The 21707-nt window shown below is 40.0% G+C and overlaps 1 protein-coding gene across 7 annotated transcripts in view; it reads left to right on the top strand.

Moving 5' to 3' along the window:
- Positions 1-21707, top strand: part of HDAC6 (histone deacetylase 6) — a 132379-nt gene that overhangs the window by 25045 nt on the left and 85627 nt on the right. For all 7 annotated transcript variants that reach the window (XM_071691112.1, XM_071691113.1, XM_071691110.1 and 4 more), the window contains exons 8-10: positions 12243-12435; positions 12936-12995; positions 20004-20093. In XM_071691112.1, coding sequence (XP_071547213.1) covers positions 12243-12435; positions 12936-12995; positions 20004-20093 — 343 coding nt within the window. The remainder of the gene's footprint in view (positions 1-12242; positions 12436-12935; positions 12996-20003; positions 20094-21707) is intronic.

Genomic DNA, 21707 nt, shown 5'->3' on the forward strand with positions numbered 1-21707 from the left:
AGTGTAACTTGACTACCACTGAGGTGCTGGCTGTCTACCATCTACTACCTTCATTCTCAACTTTGAGTCAACTGAAAATCCAGTTCAGAAACTTTTGATTCCATTACTTGATGGTGGACCATTTATTTTCTCTTACTATTAGGTGAGTAACGAAGACTGGTTGATTCTGAGAAGTTTGTGGCCGATAGGTGTACCACAGATTGCATGTAGTCACATAACTCAAAAATATAACGATATTTGAAACCTCCATGCCTTCATACATCTCATTTGTTTACTTTCTCACGTTGTCCTTCAGTATCACTCCAGGACTGTTCTTTTTTATATACATGCTGGTCATCATTCTTACTTCATTCATCCATTCATTTTCCAGACTATCTCAGCACTGCAGTGTTCACTTTCTCACACCCTTTTTATCAATTTCTGATGAAAATTAACATATATACTCAGTCCACTTCTGATTCCTGTCATGTTCTTCCCTAATGTTCCAACCCATTACCTCTATCTAATGCTCCCATGAATATTCCTACCTACTACTTCTTCCTAATTTTTATACCTTAAAGTTCTGCCTACTACTAACTATTACTCTTACCATTTTGCCAAAAGGCAGGGCTGGCACACAGTGCAGGAAAATCTAGTTATGAAGAATGAGTTGTGTGGGTTAAGTATTAAGTGTTAAGTGTGACAAGGAGATACTGTATGTTTGTGGACAGAATGCCTGCAGTCCTCATGTGGGTGAGGCAAAAAGAAAAGACAGCTACCTAGATTAGAGGAGTGCTACTTGACTACCAATGAAGTGTTGATTCACTACGCAGCCTTCACTAACCCTCCTGATACCGAGGTGGGTAGTACCAGTAATATACCTCCTTGGTCGATAGCTGCCTCCCAACTACTACCTACATACTGTGTCCACTACCAGATATCTAAAACAGTTCATTGCCACCACTTTTTCTTCATTCAAACTCATTTCCCCACTAACCTGTCCTTCTACCTTGCTAAACCAAATAACCTTGCTTTTATTCACATTTACTCTCAAGTTCCTCCTTTCTCGCACTCTTTCAGTCACAAACTTATGCAGTTTCGTACTTGAATCTGCCACCATTGCTGTGTTATCAGCAAACAACAGCTGACTTACTTCCACCAGGCCCTCTCATCCCTTACAGACTTTATACTTGTCCCTCTCTCCAAGACCTTTACATTTATCTCCCTCACCACCCCACCCACAAACAAACAGCCATGATGACATTACACACCCCTGGTACTGACCAACCTTCACTTGGAACACTCACTTTCCTATCTTCATAATCACACACATGCCTAGACCAATAATAAAACTTCTAACTGCCTCTAGCAGCTTTCTCTCTGAATCATATATTTGTAAGACCTTCCACAAGGTATCTCTATCTACCCTATCATATGCTTTCTCATACATGTCCTTAAAAGCAGACTTCTCCTGAACCCACATTGTTCCTCCCCAATCTGATGTTATGTACATGCCTTAACCCTCTCAGAAACCACCCTCCTGAACAACTTAGCAGGTACACTCAACATACTTATACCTCTGTAGTTTGAATACTTACTTTTATCCCTATTACCTTTATACACTGATACCATACATGCATCCTACCAATCCTCAGGCACCTCATCATGATGCATACATACATTGAAAACCTTAACTAACCAGTCAGCAGCACAATCACCTCTTCTTAAGAAATTCAACTTGAATATCTTCCACTCCAGCCATCTTACCATACTTCATCTTACATAAGGTTTTCACCACCACTACTTTCTTCACCAAACTTTCTTTCAAACTATTCGCCATTTCCCGCGTTAGCAAGGTAGCGTTAAGAACAGAGGACTGGGCCTCTGAGGGAGTATCCTCACCTGGCCTTGTTCTCTGTTCCTTCTTTTGGAAAATTAAAAAAAAACGAGAGGGGGAGGATTTCCAGCCCCCCGCTCCCTCCCCTTTTAGTCGCCTTCTACGACACGCAGGGAATACGTGGGAAGTATTCTTTCTCCCCTATCCCCAGGGATAAAAATTTAATTACTCAATTACAATTTTTTTTTTTTTTTTTTTTTTGCTTTGACGCTGTCTCCCGCGTTTGCGAGGTAGCGCAAGGAAACAGACGAAAGAAATGGCCCAACCCACCCCCATACACATTTATATACATACGTCCACACACGCAAATATACATACCTACACAGCTTTCCATGGTTTACCCCAGACGCTTCACATGCCTTGATTCAATCCACTGACTGCACGTCAACCCCGGTATACCACATCGCTCCAATTCACTCTATTCCTTGCCCTCCTTTCACCCTTCTGCATGTTCAGGCCCCGATCACACAAAATCTTTTTCACTCCATCTTTCCACCTCCAATTTGGTCTCCCTCTTCTCCTCGTTCCCTCCACCTCCGACACATATCCTCTTGGTCAATCTTTCCTCACTCATTCTCTCCATGTGACCAAACCATTTCAAAACACCCTCTTCTGCTCTCTCAACCACGCTCTTTTTATTTCCACACATCTCTCTTACCCTTACGTTACTTACTCGATCAAACCACCTCACACCACACATTGTCCTCAAACATCTCATTTCCAGCACATCCATCCTCCTGCGCACAACTCTATCCATAGTTCACGCCTCGCAACCATACAACATTGTTGGAATCACTATTCCTTCAAACATACCCATTTTTTGCTTTCCGAGATAATGTTCTCGACTTCCACACATTCTTCAAGGCAAATTTAATTGCTCTATTTCTTCACAGTATTGTTTCTTCAGTACTATGAAGATATAGTTCAAGCACATATTAATGTCTTTATCATGTTGTCATATGTGAATTATCATGTATTTCTCTCTTTTTTCAAGTCCCAGTTCTTTCATGGTAATTTGTATGTTATACTCCTTAGATTTTATTTCTATAGTGTTACCGAGTTCTTTTCAATCTACTCATTTCATCTTCCATTTTATGCTACTTTTCTTTTTAACTGTTATCAATTCATTATGTTTTTTTTTTTTTTTTTTTTTTTTTTATACTTTGTCGCTGTCTCCCGCGTTTGCGAGGTAGCGCGAGGAAACAGACGAAAGAAATGGCCCAACCCCCATACACACGTACATACACACGTCCACACACGCAAATATACATACCTACACAGCTTTCCATGGTTTACCCCAGACGCTTCACATGCCTTGATTCAATCCACTGACAGCACGTCAACCCCTGTATACCACATCGCTCCAATTCACTCTATTCCTTGCCCTCCTTTCACCCTCCTGCATGTTCAGGCCCCGATCACACAAAATCTTTTTCACTCCATCTTTCCACCTTTCATTATGTATAGAGCTTAATTTTTCAAGTAGCATTTTTTTTTTTTTCATACTATTCGCCATTTCCCGCATTTGCGAGGTAGCGTTAAGAACAGAGGACTGGGCCTTAGAGTGAAAATCCTCACCTTGCCCCCTTCTCTGTTCCTTCTTTTGGGGAAAAAAAAAAAAAAAAAGAGGGGAGGATTTCCTGCCACCCGCTCCCTCCCCTTTTAGTCGCCTTCTACGACACGCAGGGAATACGTTGGAAGTATTCTTTCTCCCCTATCCCCAGGGATATGTATATATATATATATATATGCATATCTGCATGTAGACAATGATTTGCATAACTGCATGCATGTAAAGACACCATGTACACAATGTAGGAGGGTAAGTGTACAAGTGTAGGTAAACACACCGTGTACAGAAAATCTGAACACTTTGTAATGGTATCATAATGTCTAAAAATTTTAATGACATATCATCTATATAAACAGAACAATCTTTAACATTACAAAACTTGATTTACTAATCTATTGAAATTACTACCACTGTTTTTCATACCAAAGGGCAACACTAAACTGATACAAACCATCTATAATTACAAATGCAGAAATTTCTTTTGCTCTCTCAGTCAAAGGTACTTCCCAATACCTTTTCAATAAGTCTAACCTAGTTACAAAATCAGCATCTCATATCTGATCAATTTAAACATCCACTTTTGGAGTAGGATACAAGTCAGCTTTAGTGATCTTATTCACCTTTCTGAAATCAGTACAATATCTATAGGAAATACCATCAGGTGAACTCCAAGGCCTATCACTTTTTTCAATCAGATCATTGTGAAGCATATACTGAACTTCTTTTCTCATTATCTCTCTCATTTTAGGATTCACTCTATATGGGTGCTCCTTGACAGGTGTTGCATTGTCAATTTTGATGTCATGCTGTAATACATCAGTTCTCCTTGGAACATCAGAAACAAACACCTAAACTCATTCATTATTTGTACGATCTCATCCCATCTCTCAGTTTCTAAATGATCAAGCTTCTTTTTCAAATTATCTTACACATCTGAATTTTTTAACAGTTTGTCTTCACATCTCCAACTTTACATTTTCACTTTCATCCACATTCTCTACATCATCAGATATAACACATGCACAATACACATTTGTAACCTCATCATCCTTTGCAGAATTTCTATCATGATAGGTTTTATCACGTTTATGTGACACGACTGGCTTGGCCTGCGTCTTTCTGGAGTATTCACAATGTAGTTCAAATCATCCACTCTTTTCTCAATAACCCTGGGACCATAACATCTTGCTCTCAGAGAATTTCCCTGTCTGAGGCAATAATACCAACACTCAATCACCTGGTTTGAACTCTGCTTCTAGATTTTTTGTCATAGCATACCTTCATATCTTCTTGACACTTTCAATCTTTTTAACCAATCTCTCTAGCCCTGCACAATCTGCTTTTAAATCTGACACATACTTCAATAATCCAGGAGAATCACTCTTCCCTATCCACTTCTCTTTCAACATACTCAATGGACCTCTTATTACATGTCCATACACTACCTCAAATGGACTAAAACCTGTAGCTCGGGTACTGAATCTCTAATGGCAAACAATGCTAAAGGCAGACCCTTATCTCAGTTTACTGAAAAGTCCTCACAATACATTCTCAAACTATTTTTCAAAGAGTGATGGAATCTCTCCACAACTCCTTGGCTCTGTGGGTAATAAGTACTTGACATCCTGTGTGTTATATGTAACCCCTTTAATTTTTCTTGAACATTCCTAAGAGAAATTACTTCCCTAGTCTGACTATAGTATGAGGCATACCCACCCAAGAGAAATATTTCACTAACTGTTACAATATTTTCAGAATGTATGCTACGTAATGGTACTGCTTCTGGAAATCTGGTAAATGCACATATTATAGTCAATAAATACCAATTTCCTTTACATGCTTTAGGTAGAGGACCTACACAATCAATTACAAGTTTGCTAAAAGGTTTACAAAATGAAGGAACTGGCTGCAAAGGTGCTGGCTGTATAGTCTGGTTGGCTTTACCTACTCACTGACATATTTCACAAATCTTACAATACAGGGATACATCTTTCTTCTTATTTGGCCCATAAAAATGAGTTAATAATCTATCATTTGTCTTCCTAACTCCCAAATGTCCAATCAGATGCTGAAACATAAGCAGGCCTCCACTTTCTCATTAACACACCATTTTGTACGTCAAATCCAACGGACACATCACCCTCACTCACATTTATGGCAGCTTCACTCCAACATTCTTTCAAACTCCCGTCACCCTTCTGTACCTCTGTCAACTCTTCCTTGTCCAAAACAAAATCTGGAAATACATAAGTTTTCAATTCCACAGTGCTCTTCTCATTTCCAAATTCTACTGTATGATCTCTAGTTACGAACTCTTCATTTGTTGTACTTGCATTTATTTTCTATGACAATGTTTCAGCCTTTGCTTGGTCAGGAAACCCTATAACCAGCATGTAATATTTTCTGGAACCCCAATCTTTGTCATACATTCTTTCCTCTTCTTTCCAAAGCAAGATTACGTAACTACATCCACAGTTTTATGGCAACATTAGCCAAGGTCAAATTAGCTCCATTTATAAATGGAGCTAATTTGTGCTTGGAGCTCTTCACCAAACTATGATCCATAATTCTCTTGCTTCGCACACCACCCAGTCCAAACACCCCATATTTGTCACCCTATAATCAACCACATCTAGCAGTCCTTCAAAATACTTATTCATTTTTCCTTGTTATAAACATAATAGATATTTAAAGCCTTAGTTTCATTTTTCTTGTAAAGATTTTCCATATCATACCATTTATTAATTGGCTAGAGAACATTATCTTATCAATATTTTTTCATAAAATCAAGTACCTTGACATTAACCTCACTCTCTATTTCTTATCCTGTAGGTCTATGGGTATAGGCACTAAAATGTTGATGATTGTCCCAAGACACATGCTCAAATTTATTAATTAGATTCCACTAGATTCTCTTTCACCCATTTGATATCTAAATCACTTCGCATTTTCTCTTGGTCTTCCTCGCTTTTCACTGTTTTACTTAGATTCATGTCATCAGCAGAACTCGTGAATTTGCCTCTTGTACATTCTTATTTGTCAGATACTGTGATTTCATGGAATAATGAGGCTAATACATTTCAGTGTTGGTCATCTAGAAGCACGCTTTCATCAAGGTGTTATTTTAAACCTGTTGAGGTCTATATCATTGCATGTACCGAATGATGATTATCATCTAACATACATGTTTTTCTGCTAGTTTATTCTAGAGAACAGGAACAGTTGAAATTTTTGGATGCAGAGCATCCATTAGATTGGAGAGGAACAATATGGTTTCAGAAATGGTAGAGGATGTTTGGATCAGGTGTCAGTTTCAAGAATATGTGGGAGAAATGCTTAGAGGAACAGAAGGATTTATATGTGGCATTTATGGTTATGGACAAAGCATAAGATACAGTTGTTAGAGGTGCCTTGTGGAAGATCTGATGAATGTATGAAATGGGCAGAAAGTAGCTAGAAGCATTGAGGACTTTTTAATATGAGTGTAAGGCGGGTGAATGAGTTGTTCCATGTGAAGGTTGGTCTGTGGCAGGGATGTGTGATGTAACCATTGCTGTTTGATTTATTTGTGGTTGGGGTGGTGAGGAAGATGAATGCAAGGGTATGCAGTCTGAAAGGTGTGAAGGGGGCCTAGGCAGTTAGTCAGTTGTTGAACATGCTGATAACAAGCTCAAGTGGCAGATCTGATTGAGGAAGTACAGAGGTTAGTAACTGAGTTTGGAAAAGTATGTGAAAGGAGAAAGTTGAGAATAAATATGAATAAAAGCAATATTATTAGGTTTAGAAGGATAAAGGGGATTGGGTTGTGCATTTGAATGGAGAAAATTTGGAGGAAGTGAAGTGTTCAGATATGCATAAGTGGACATGGCAGCAGATGTAATATGGAAGTTGATTATAGGTTGGGTGAGGGGGTAGATTGTCTGTGAGCATTGAAAAATGTGTGGAAAGAGTTTGTTATCTGGGAAGGCGAAAATGGGTTTGTTTGAAGGTATAGTCCAAATGATGTTATATAGATGCAAGGCATAGGCTATAGACGAGGATGTGGAGAAGAGGATGGATTTGTCAGAATTTGAATATGATGATAATAATTGGCTGGAGTTGGCTTGATCGAATAAGTAATAAAAGAATAAGAAAGAGCTTTGATAATAAGAAGAATGTGGTTGAAAGAGCTGAAGAGGGTGTACTGAAATGTTTGGACATACGGAGAGAATGAGGGAGGAGAGGTTGACAAAGAGAATGTATGTGTCAGAAGTGGAGATGACAAGAAGTGGGTGACCAAATTAGAAAGGAAAGGATGGAGTGAAAAGAATTTTGAGCACTCAGGGCCTGAACATGAAGAAAGGTGAAAGGCGTATACAGGATAGAGCCAAATGAAATGATGTGACATGCAGGAGTTTACATGTTGTCAGTGGACTGAACCAGGTCATGTGAAGCAACTGGGGGAAACCATGGTCTGTGGGGCATGGTTGTGGATAGGGTGCTGTGGTTTTAGTTTGTTGCACATGACAGATGGAGAATGGATATGAGCAAATGCGACCTCTCTTTGTCTTTTTCAGTATACCCTTGATTTAACAGACTAATAGGGGGAATGGATGTCCATTAATGCTGAAAGTCCATTAAGTTGAATGTAACCTATATCTGTGCCACATTTAAGTTCACATGCTGTCTTTTAACTCGCCTATCATTGTAGAGTTTAGTGTGTAGTATGATAGTTGGGTGGTGGGCACCCGGCAGCGTGGGAACAGTAGCCGGGTATTTGGAGGCAGGAGTTACACTGCAACAGAGGTGATGCCACCCCTTTTCTGTGAAAGGATACTGCTTTATGATAAAGTGAGGATGGATTACCTGCTTTCATTACACCTCTTACATGGCTTAGTGAGTAGGATTTGAACCTGCACTGGAAAATCCCAAGTTATTGCAAGACTGCTCGCCTTCTTCAGGAGATGGGGTGCACCCAGGGAAATCACCTTGGACAGGAGAACCAATCTAGACAGTGAGGAGATGGAAGATTTTTACAAAAAATGGTAAATCATGGCATGCATCTCCTTAGCCCACTTCCCCTAGTCCAATTGATGTGCCGAAGCCGCAGTAAAAGCAGCCAAATGGGTGTTGAGAGGCATCACAGATGTTTGAGGTAGCCTACACAACAGCAAGGTGACTCAGGCTATGCTCCAATATCTCAGCATCCCCCTAAGAGAGGGGGACAAGTCACCCGCACAGCTGGCAGCAGATCACCTGTTGCGAGATGGTGTACTGGCACCCCAGCAACATTATCTGATAAACCGGTGATGGGGAGTACTGCTCTGTGAAACGGGGAGTGAGCCATAATGGAGAGCCAGGCATGCTTGCAGGGCAGCCCAGAAGGTGACACTGCTATGCTGCCCTAGCTGTCCATGGGCACCCATCTCTGTGCAGGACGTTGCTTTAAAGATGTGGGACAGGTCGGGCATGGTGGTGTAGGTGAAGTCACATGGACAATACACAGTGAAGCTAGATGGCAGTGGCGTCCTGTCTTTGTGAAACTGATGTCACCTCTGCCTCCGGTTTTTGCCAATCCCCATGACACCCATGGGTCAAGGAGAGTACCCACCAGTAGTGGCTTCACCCCTAGTTGTGGTGACACCCAGCCTCTGGCGGGGATGCCCTCACCGTGTGAGACATCACCCTGCGCACTTATAAGATTGTTTGTGGTGGCTCCTGTGAAGAGTTGAACAAACTATAATTTATGTCATTTTGTTCTGCTCGTAAGTAAAGGAAGTGTATTTTTGCTGAGCAGTGATTTGTGTGTATATTTGCCTTATGTCACATCAAATTTTAATTCCATTCTCTTTTTTTTAGCTTCTTTTTTTGTTGTCTTTGTTGTAGCTAAATGTCACATTTAGTCACCCAAATCTAATGAGGGTTGTAGGTTTTATTGTGTGGTACGATAGTTGGGCGGCAAGCTCCTGCCGGTATGGGAATGTGTGCTGAGCAATGGCAGTTGGAGGCAGGAGTCAGACTAAGATAGAGGTGATGCCACCCCTCTCCTTTGAAAGGATGCTTTTCTATGGTAAAGTGAGGTTGTACCATTTACTGTTTTCATTGCATATCTTACAATCACTTGATGCTATTTTGAATTGTAAGGATTGCAAAATTATTTAATAAATAAAGTCACAATTCTGAAGAAATAAAAGAAACATTCTGTATACAACTTGACCACACGATAGCTTGGGGCAGACTGAGACTGAAACAAAGTGAGTTTACCCTATGCTACCAAAAACAGGTGTGATATGAAATGCACATGGTGCGGCATTTAAGATTTAAACTTCTTTTTCTGTAGAATATTAATTGATATATTGGGAAGGAGACCTGTGTGAGGAAGTACCAGGAGAGACTGAGTACAGAATGGAAAAAGGTGAGAACAATGGAAGTAAGGGGAGTGGGGGAGGAATGGGATGTATTTAGGGAATCAGTGATGGATTGCACAAAAGATGCTTGTGGCATGAGAAGAGTGGGAGGTGGGTTGATTAGAAAGGGTAGTGAGTGGTGGGATGAAGAAGTAAGAGTACTAGTGAAAGAGAAGAGAGAGGCATTTGGACGATTTTTGCAGGGAAAAAATGCAATTGAGTGGGAGATGTATAAAAGAAAGACAGGAGGTCAAGAGAAAGGTGCAAGAGGTGAAAAAAAGGGCAAATGAGAGTTGGGATGAGAGAGTATCATTAAATTTTAGGGAGAATAAAAAGATGTTCTGGAAGGAGGTAAATAAAGTGCGTAAGACAAGGTAGCAAATGGGAACTTCAGTGAAGGGCGCAAATGGGGAGGTGATAACAAGTAGTGGTGATGTGAGAAGGAGATGGAGTGAGTATTTTGAAGGTTTGTTGAATGTGTTTGATGGTAGAGTGGCAGATATAGGGTGTTTTGGTCGAGGTGGTGTGCAAAGTGAGAGGGTTAGGGAAAATGATTTGGTAAACAGAGAAGAGGTAGTGAAAGCTTTGCGGAAGATGAAAGCCGGCAAGGCAGCAGGTTTGGATGGTATTGCAGTGGAATTTATTAAAAAAGGGGGTGACTGTATTGTTGACTGGTTGGTAAGGTTATTTAATGTATGTATGACTCATGGTGAGGTGCCTGAGGATTGGCAGAATGCGTGCATAGTGCCATTGTACAAAGGCAAAGGGGATAAGAGTGAGTGCTCAAATTACAGAGGTATAAGTTTGTTGAGTATTCCTGGTAAATTATATGGGAGGGTATTGATTGAGAGGGTGAAGGCATGTACAGAGCATCAGATTGGGGAAGAGCAGTGTGGTTTCAGAAGTGGTAGAGGATGTGTGGATCAGGTGTTTGCTTTGAAGAATGTATGTGAGAAATACTTAGAAAAGCAAATGGATTTGTATGTAGCATTTATGGATCTGGAGAAGGCATATGATAGAATTGATAGAGATGCTCTGTGGAAGGTATTAAGAATATATGGTGTGGGAGGAAAGTTGTTAGAAGCAGTGAAAAGTTTTTATCGAGGATGTAAGGCATGTGTACGTGTAGGAAGAGAGGAAAGTGATTGGTTCTCAGTGAATGTAGGTTTGCGGCAGGGGTGTGTGATGTCTCCATGGTTGTTTAATTTGTTTATGGATGGGGTTGTTAGGGAGGTAAATGCAAGAGTTTTGGAAAGAGGGGCAAGTATGAAGTCTGTTGGGGATGAGAGAGCTTGGGAAGTGAGTCAGTTGTTGTTCGCTGATGATACAGCGCTGGTGGCTGATTCATGTGAGAAACTGCAGAAGCTGGTGACTGAGTTTGGTAAAGTGTGTGGAAGAAGAAAGTTAAGAGTAAATGTAAATAAGAGCAAGGTTATTAGGTACAGTAGGGTTGAGGGTCAAGTCAATTGGGAGGTGAGTTTGAATGGAGAAAAACTGGAGGAAGTGAAGTGTTTTAGATATCTGGGAGTGGATCTGGCAGCGGATGGAACCATGGAAGCGGAAGTGGATCATAGGGTGGGGAGGGGGCGAAAATTCTGGGGGCCTTGAAGAATGTGTGGAAGTCGAGAACATTATCTCGGAAAGCAAAAATGGGTATGTTTGAAGGAATAGTGGTTCCAACAATGTTTCTATGGTTGCGAGGCGTGGACTATGGATAGAGTTGTGCGCAGGAGGATGGATGTGCTGGAAATGAGATGTTTGAGGACAATGTGTGGTGTGAGGTGGTTTGATCGAGTGAGTAACGTAAGGGTAAGAGAGATGTGTGGAAATAAAAAGAGCGTGGTTGAGAGAGCAGAAGAGGGTGTTTTGAAGTGGTTTGGGCACATGGAGAGAATGAGTGAGGAAAGATTGACCAAGAGGATATATGTGTCGGAGGTGGAGGGAACGAGGAGAAGAGGGAGACCAAATTGGAGGTGGAAAGATGGAGTGAAAAAATTTTGTGTGATTGGGGCCTGAACATGCAGGAGGGTGAAAGGAGGGCAAGGAATAGAGTGAATTGGAACGATGTGGTATACCGGGGTTGACGTGCTGTCAGTAGATTGAATCAAGGCATGTGAAGCGTCTGGGGTAAACCATGGAAAGCTGTGTAGGTATGTATATTTGCGTGTGTGGACGTTTGTATATACATGTGTATGGGGGGGTTGGGCCATTTCTTTCATCTGTTTCCTTGCGCTACCTCGCAAACGCGGGAGACAGTGACAAAGTATAATAAAAAAAAAATAAAAAAATATTGGATTATTATTTGTCTGTTAAATTTGAAATCCATTATATCGGGATCTGTTAAATTGAGGTTTTACTGTAAATTGTGTTAGGAAGCAATATGTTAATGACACTGTTAAACTTGCAGGGTTCTTTACTTCTCCATTCATCGTTTTGAGCATGGGAGTTTCTGGCCACATTTAAAGGAAAGTGACTACAACTATATAGGAGAAGGAGCTGGGCTGGGATTCAACTTCAATATTCCTCTTAATAAGATTGGTATGAAGAATGAAGATTATTTGGCCATATTTCATCAAGTTCTTCTCCCTGTGGCTTATGAGGTGGGAGACATACTGTATTATGAAAAGACGTTTAAGATTTTAATTATTGTATAGACTGCAAGTTTAGAAACTGAGCCCATGATTGATGATATTTATTTAGTTTTGATAGATGGCACTTAATCCAGTTTTATGTTTCCAGTTCATTATTGATACTTCATCAGTCGCTTTTAAAGAATTATCAGTTGCATAAATACCAACCATTAATAGCCTTGAACTTTTAGGTTGTTGCTTATTATGAATACCTTTATATATGATTATATTTATACAAAAAGAAACATTGATTATCTAAGTGTTTTCGTAATTTTTTATTCTAAGATATCTTTGCAGATTTTTTATGGAAATTTTATAAATATATAGTAATTCAAAATTCATAAAAATGTTGATAATCATGAATACTACTTCATACTTGAATTATATTTTCAAATCACATGTTTTCATGTATCTTTCTGTTAAGATTAGGAAAAAATGCAAATACATCACTAATAATAGTTACCTTTCAGTTCAACCCAGAGCTCATCATAGTGTCAGCTGGTTATGATGCTGCCATTGGATGTTTTGAGGTTAGAACTCAGATCACTTTGAATAGTCAGGCTGAGCCAGTGCTTACCTAAGTACAGAAATGAATGCAAAGATAATGTAAAGTCATTTTGTGTATAAGGTCATAAACACAGAGTTGTATTTGTTTAGGATTGAACTTTACTCTTTAAAAGATCTAATAATTCAGGCATTGCATCTGTTTTGCACCCAGTGTCTTTGCTAATTAGAACATGATACTTTTTCTAGTTTTCATGCAAGTTGGGTTAGTGTCAACTGGTTATGATACAGCACCTTGAGATTGTATAGTTTTGTAGTACATCACTTTTTTATGATTTCTTAGAATAAACATGTTTCTGAGGTGTGAAATGCTGATTGCTAATTCTGAGGTGTACATAGTCAAACTTAAGGTATGTATTCTCTCAAGGGTCACTCCCCTTTGATAGTACAACTGATCCTAGCACAAAGTTTTCTCTGAGGTGTTCAGTTGTTTCATAATGTTACTTTCTGCTGTATTATAGTGATAATGGCATACTTATCAGACTGATCATATATTTCCTCATCTTTGCTTGTTTCTTTCCTGTGTTGAACACTGCCTTATAGTGATTGTTCAGCATTAAGTTTATTTTATTAGGATCACTTTTATATTTTCCCCTGTCTTTACTCATGTGTGAGAATAGAACTTTTGGATTTTGTTCCAAGTTTTGTTTTACTTTCTTGGCATTTCATTTCTTTTTCACCTCTGTTATTATATGATCTCACTGTCAGCATTTCTTTTATATTTTCTTCAAGCTCTTTTGTCTTTTCTCTTCATATTATATAGCTTTTCTTTTTATTCATTTTCTTCTATTCATCCATTGTTTTCTCTCTTGGTATCTGTTACTTTACATTATTTTTCTCTTTACTAGGTTCCCATCAACACTTTTGGTATTATTGGCATCATTGTAAATTACTTAAAGCATCTTATATTATTTTTTATTATACTTTGTCGCTGTCTCCCGCGTTTGCGAGGTAGCGCAAGGAAACAGACGAAAGAAATGGCCCCCCCCCATACACATGTATATACATACGTCCACACACGCAAATATACATACCTACACAGCTTTCCATGGTTTACCCCAGACGCTTCACATGCCCCGATTCAATCCACTGACAGCACGTCAACCCCGGTATACCACATCGCTCCAATTCACTCTATTCCTTGCCCTCCTTTCACCCTCCTGCATGTTCAGGCCCCGATCACACAAAATCCTTTTCACTCCATCCTTCCACCTCCAATTTGGTCTCCCTCTTCTCCTTGTTCCCTCCACCTCCGACACATATATCCTCTTGGTCAATCTCTCCTCACTCATCCTCTCCATGTGCCCAAACCACTTCAAAACACCCTCTTCTGCTCTCTCAACCACGCTCTTTTTATTACCACACATCTCTCTTACCCTTACGTTACTCACTCGATCAAACCACCTCACACCACACATTGTCTTAAAGCATCTATTCGCACTTAATTTTCCACTACCAGTTGAATCCCTCGTGCATTGTAGGCTGTGTTTGTTGACAGAAAAGGGCAATCCAAATTTTCTACTATCAGTTGAATTCCTCATGCATTGTAGGCTCTGTTTGCTGGCAATGGAGGGCAAACCAGTGGTAGGATAGGACGTTGGAGTTGAATAGAGGCCTCAGTAACTCATTAGTGTCCATGTTGGTTGGTTGTGTGTTTTCTGTCAGGGCTTTGATTCCCACTGCTGACCTTGACTCTGCCACCAGTAGTGCTCACTGCCTTACCCTGCTGCCCGTACCTAAAATTGATCCTGTATGTTATGTACTAGTTAAGTTTTAATTGACAGGAAAAAATTTCATTTTTCTATTCTTTGGGCATCTCTGCTTAGAGTTAAAAAGAGTGAATATGCTGTTTTTTTGCACCCTTGGGATGGCCAAAGATATCAGCTGTACGCCATAAGGGTTCATTGACTGTACAATCCCATGACCCTATTTATAGGGCCCCTGCAGCTTTAACCCATTAAAGGCAGGTGACATTACCTAACATTTGTACAGTAGAATCCAGGCAATGTTATATAACATTGGGCTATTTTGTGTCGTGATTATTTTTTGAAGTTTGGCCGTGTGGCATCACTGTGTCATCTACTATCATGACTCATGTCTGCCCATTCCTGTAAACAGCTACCCTCATTTGCCCATCCATGGTCAGTACCAGTAATAGCTGTTATCAGACGTTTGTACAGTAGTAGGCAGGCAATGTTATGCAACATTGGGCCCTTTGCATTGTAATTTTATGGTGAAATTGGGTGATGTGGCATTTTTGTCATGTAAATAGATGTACATAGTGGTTGTAAATATGCATAAATGATAGATTCAGAGTAAAGCAAAAGTGATTGCCAAGTCCCCTAGCCTCATCCCAGGTGCACCTTATAAACTGCCCAAGCTGGGTTCTCCCACACTATTCCTCCCCTCCTCCCACAGCCACTTATGATGCAGTATTGTGTAACACCTCTTACCTTCATTTTTCATCCAGTTTTATCTATTTATGTATGCATTAACTTATTGCTCAGTACTTTGTTATTCTTAAAATATGCTACCTTACACAGATGTCTAAAGAAACATTGCCTGCCTTTTATGGGTTAAGGCTGCGCTCCAGTCAGAAGCAGGGAAATATTGAACTCCGCAGGAGTGACAAGGCCATCAATGAAGCTGCACTGTTTTTTATCCATTGATGTTGATACACCTTCATTAAAGATGAATTTTCATTCATAATGCAGTAACATTTAGATGGAGTTCAGTAACATCTATGTGTATTACTCTTAATCATTTATTTATATACTTAGTCGCTGTTTCCCATGTTGGTGAGGTAGCAAAAGGAAACAGATGAAAGAATGGCCCAACCCACCCACATACACATGTATATGCATAAACGCCCTCACACGCACATATACATACCTATACATTTCAACGTATACATACATATACATACACAGACATATACATATATACACCTGTACATATTCATACTTGCTGCCTTCATCCATTCCCGTCGAAACCTTGCCAAACATGAAGTGGCACCCCCCTCCCCTCATGCATGCGAGGTAGTGCTAGGAAAAGACAACAAAGGCGACATTGGTTCACACTCAGTCTCTAGCTGTCATGTGTAATGCACCGAAACCACAGCTCCCTTTCCACATCCAGGCCCCACAAAACTTTCCATGGTTTACCACAGATGCTTCACATGCACATCGACCCCGGTATACCACATCGTTCCAATTCACTCTATTCCTTGCACTCCTTTCACCTCCCTGTATGTTCAGGCCTCGATGGCTCAGAATCTTTTTCACTCCATCCTTTCACCTCCAATTTGGTCTCCCACTTCTCCTCATTCCCTTCACCTCTGACACATATATCCTCTTTGTCAATCTTTCCTCGCTCATTCTCTCCATGTGACTAAACCATTTTAACACACCCTCTTCTGCTTTCTCAACCACACTCTTTTTATTACCACACCTCTCTCTTACCCTTTCATTACTTACTCGATCAAACCTCTTCACACCACATATTGTCCTCAAACATTTCATTTCCAACACATCCACCCTCCTCTGCACAACCCTATCTATAGCCCATGCCTTGCAACCATATAGCATTGTTAGAACCAATATTCCTTCAAACATACCCATTTTTGCTCTCCGAGATAATGTTCTCGCCTTCCACACATTCTTCTATGCTCCCAGAGCCTTTGCCCCCTCCCCCACCCTGTGACTCACTTCTGCTTCCATGGTTCCATCTGCTGCTAAATCCACTGCCCCAGATATCTAGAACACTTCACTTCCTCCAGTTTTTTCCATTCAAACTTACCTTCAAACTTATCATTCTGGTTGGCTTTGTTAGATAGTATATGGAGCAGGGAAGTTCATAATAGTTTTTTCTCTACCAGCTATGTTGGCTTTTTGTGTAAAGTGGTTTGTGACTGGCTTGAGTTGGCTATCATGAATTTTTATTAATTGTATTCAGAATCTTATCAACCAGGAAAGGCATGATAACTTCGTTCAAGTTTCTTTAATATGTAGACAATGCAAGATTGATAGACGAGTCACAGCAGATGCTTTTGTTGCTAGTTTGGCTCTGACTACAGAAAAGTCTGTTGAAAGCAAGGCTCATTTTCATCTTATTTGTGTTCTGTATGGTGTTTGTACATCCCTAACAGATTGATGTAACAGAATCTCCATTTGACTCATGGTTACATCATTTTTTTTTTTTTTGCTTTGTTGCTGTCTCCCGCGTTTGCGAGGTAGTGCAAGGAAACAGACGAAATAAATGGCCCAACCCACCCCCATACACATGTATATACATACGTCCACACACGCAAATATACATACCTACACAGCTTTCCATGGTTTACCCCAGACGCTTCACATGCCCTGATTCAATCCACTGACAGCACGTCAACCCCGGTATACCACATCGATCCAATTCACTCTATTCCTTGCCCTCCTTTCACCCTCCTGCATGTTCAGGCCCCGATCACACAAAATCTTCTTCGCTCCATCTTTCCACCTCCAATTTGGTCTCCCACTTCTCCTCATTCCCTCCACCTCCGACACATATATCCTCTTGGTCAATCTTTCCTCACTCATTCTCTCCATGTGCCCAAACCATTTCAAAACACCCTCTTCTGCTCTCTCAACCACGCTCTTTTTATTTCCACACATCTCTCTTACCCTTACGTTACTTACTCGATCAAACCACCTCACACCACACATTGTCCTCAAACATCTCATTTCCAGCACATCCATCCTCCTGCGCACAACTCTATCCATAGCCCATGCCTCGCAACCATACAACATTGTTGGAACCACTGTTCCTTCAAACATACCCATTTTTGCTTTCCGAGATAATGTTCTCGACTTCCACACATTCTTCAAGGCTCCCAGAATTTTCGCCCCCTCCCCCACCCTATGATCCACTTCCGCTTCCATGGTTCCATCCGCTGCCAGATCCACTCCCAGATATCTAAAACACTTCACTTCCTCCAGTTTTTCTCCATTCAAACTCACCTCCCAATTGACTTGACCCTCAACCCTACTGTACCTAATAACCTTGCTCTTATTCACATTTACTCTTAACTTTCTTCTTTCACACACTTTACCAAACTCAGTCACCAGCTTCTGCAGTTTCTCACATGAATCAGCCACCAGCGCTGTATCATCAGCGAACAACTGACTCACTTCCCAAGCTCTCTCATCCCCATCAGACTTCATGCTTGCCCCTCTTTCCAAAACTCTTGCATTCACCTCCCTAACAACCCCATCCATAAACAAATTAAACAACCATGGAGACATCACACACCCCTGCCGCAAACCTACATTCACTGAGAACCAATCACTTTCCTCTCTTCCTACACGTACACATGCCTTACATCCTCAATAAAAACTTTTCACTGTTTCTAACAACTTTCCTCCCACACCATATATTCTTAATACCTTCCACAGAGCATCTCTATCAACTCTATCATATGCCTTCTCCCGATCCATGAATGCTACATACAAATCCATTTGCTTTTCTAAGTATTTCTCACATACATTCTTCAGAGCAAACACCTGATCCACACATCCTCTACCACTTCTGAAACCACACTGCTCTTCCCCAATCTGATGCTCTGTACATGCCTTCACCCTCTCAATCAATACCCTCTCATATAATTTACCAGGAATACTCAACAAACTTATACCTCTGTAATTTGAGCACTCACTCTCATCCCCTTTGCCTTTGTACAATGGCACTATGCACGCATTCCGCCAATCCTCAGGCACCTCACCATGAGTCATACATACATTAAATAACCTTACCAACCAGTCAATACAGTCACCCCCTTTTTTAATAAATTCCACTGCAATACCATCCAAACCTGCTGCCTTGCCGGCTTTCATCTTCTCAATACAGTCACCCCCTTTTTTAATAAATTCCACTGCAATACCATCCAAACCTGCTGCCTTGCCGGCTTTCATCTTCCGCAAAGCTTTTACTACCTCTTCTCTGTTTACCAAATCATTTTCCCTAACCCTCTCACTTTGCACACCACCTCGACCAAAACACCCTATATCTGCCACTTTATCATCAAACACATTCAACAAACCTTCAAAATACTCGCTCCATCTCCTTCTCACATCACCACTACTTGTTATTACCTCCCCATTTGCGCCCTTCACTGAAGTTCCCATTTGCTCCCTTGTCTTACGCACTTTATTTACCTCCTTCCAGAACATCTTTTTATTCTCCCTAAAATTTAATGATACTCTCTCACCCCAACTCTCATTTGCCCTCTTTTTCACCTCTTGCACCTTTCTCTTGACCTCCTGTCTCTTTCTTTTATACGTCTCCCACTCAATTGCATTTTTTCCCTGCAAAAATCGTCCAAATGCCTCTCTCTTCTCTTTCACTAATAATCTTACTTCTTCATCCCACCACTCACTACCCTTTCTAATCAACCCACCTCCCACTCTTCTCATGCCACAAGCATCTCTTGCACAATCCATCACTGATTCTCTAAATACATCCCATTCCTCCCCCACTCCCTTTACTTCCATTGTTCTCACCTTTTTCCATATATTAGTATATTCATGAACTGTTTCCTGTATATTATGCTCATCCCTTTACTTTGCTCCTCAGCCCTAACATCATATCTTTGACCTACCTATTTGTAACTATTTCTCCCAGAATTATAAGCTTATTCTTAGTGTCAAGTATTGTCTTTCACTCTGTTAATTTTTTATATGATGCAGCAAAAATAGTATGTTTTCTTATTGTTAAGGCTCTAAGTAAAGAAAGACAAATGAACATTAGCAACAATTGTTGAGTACCATAACCAAATAGGTATGATTTTTTGCCTGATTATTTTTATGTAACAGTGTCTGGTAGGTAGTACAGAAGAGCTGCTCATTAAGAGACTATAAATGAAAACAGTCATTTTGTTATAATGTTATACACATGCATTGTTTACTACATCATGAACTAAGTCTTGACTTTAATTACAGGGGATGATGGATTTGTCACCGGGATTCTATGCACATCTCACCTCTAATTTAATGACACTGGCACAAGGAAGAGTGGCATTGGTTTTTGAGGTAATTTTTTTCACATTTTTGCTATATTTATAATGAATTTTTTTTATACAAACTGAAAATCCTGATGATTGTTGATAATTTGTAGATGATCCAGAATGACCATCTCATAGTATTTCATCACTTGAAATTAAATTATTATGCACAGAACCATCAACTTTACCTATTTGTACTGTACAAGAAGTGGTTTTACGCATGTAGGTCTCCATATCGTGAACTAGAAATTCTATACCATCGTACAGTCACTTAAATTTACATATGCTGTCTGTTTAACCATGCCCCCAGTCATTTTATTCCGTTCTTTCACTTCCCTTGTACTGTAAAAGTACTTCTTTACACTTTTTACTTATTCAAAGAACCTTTCACCATCTGTGTCACTGATCTTTTAAAAACTTGGAGGTTGTGACCAGGCCACCTTTCACTTTTATATCTTCCAAGATGGGCAAATGTAAAGCCTCTAGCTTTTCCTTATAAATCAGCTTTCTTAATTCTGATTCCATCTTTGTTTCTCTCCTCTGGACCTTCTGTAGTAGCACTTTGTGTTTCTTTATGTACAGTGACCAAACTTGTAAAGCATATTGTAGTTTTGACCTTGTGTAAGATATGAACAGCTTGCTAAGTATTTTCCACTTCATAGTTGAAAGATATTGCAATAGATTCCAGCAGACAGTTTTTGTCTTCAACTATTCTCCTATTGTAGGTCCCTGGTGAGAGTTTAGGGATGATGTCAACTCCCATCTCTTTCTCACTAACAGAATTTTAATGCTTATTTTATGATAGATGATAATTATACTGAGGCCTTCTTTTACTTTGTCCAATCCTCAGTACTATACATTTGCCTGTGTTGAATTTTATCAACTATCTATCACACCAGCTTTAGAGTCTGTTTAGGTTGCCTTGTAAAATAGTTTAATCCTCTACACTTTTCACTTCCCTTCATGAACTTTGTGTCGTCTGCAAACATATTCAAGTAGGAGTCCACATCTTCAAGCAAATCATGTACATAGATCAAGAAAAGTGATGGCTCCATGATAAAACCCTGTGGTATTCTGCTGGTCACCTTGAACCATTTTGAGGAGGCTTCTCTGACATTCATCCTTTGTTCCCTTCCACCGAGATAGTCTATCCAGCAAAGGAGTATAGTATAGTGTCATATGCTTTGTGGCAGTCTAGACACAAACAGTCCACCCAGCCTTCCCTTTTGTCTGTAACAAAGTTCACACTCCCATTGAAATTAAAAAAAAATTGTTTCATGTGGCCTCCTTTCCCGAAAGTCAAATTGTCTCTCTTTTACCTAATTTCTTTTTAGATGGTCGTCCATTTCCCTTTTGGTTATCTTTTCCAGAACCTTACTGACCACCCTCATCAGTGAGACCAGTCTCTAGTTCAGTGCCTGTTCCAAGTGTTCTTTCTTATAGACAGGCATAATGTTTGCCTTTTCTATTTCTTAACACTTTGCCTGTCTTCTTTGACCATCTTTACGGAATGTCGGGAGGTTTATCTAGCTTATATGCTTACATCTATGCATAGAATGAAACTTTTAGTTGGGGCTATAGTGTCTTCCATTGTGAAAGCACTTTTGACTTGTTAGTTCTCAAGGAATATGTGCTAAAAGTA

The sequence above is a fragment of the Panulirus ornatus genome, chromosome 50 (genome assembly GCF_036320965.1).
Source record: "Panulirus ornatus isolate Po-2019 chromosome 50, ASM3632096v1, whole genome shotgun sequence".
Lineage (NCBI taxonomy): Eukaryota > Metazoa > Arthropoda > Malacostraca > Decapoda > Palinuridae > Panulirus > Panulirus ornatus.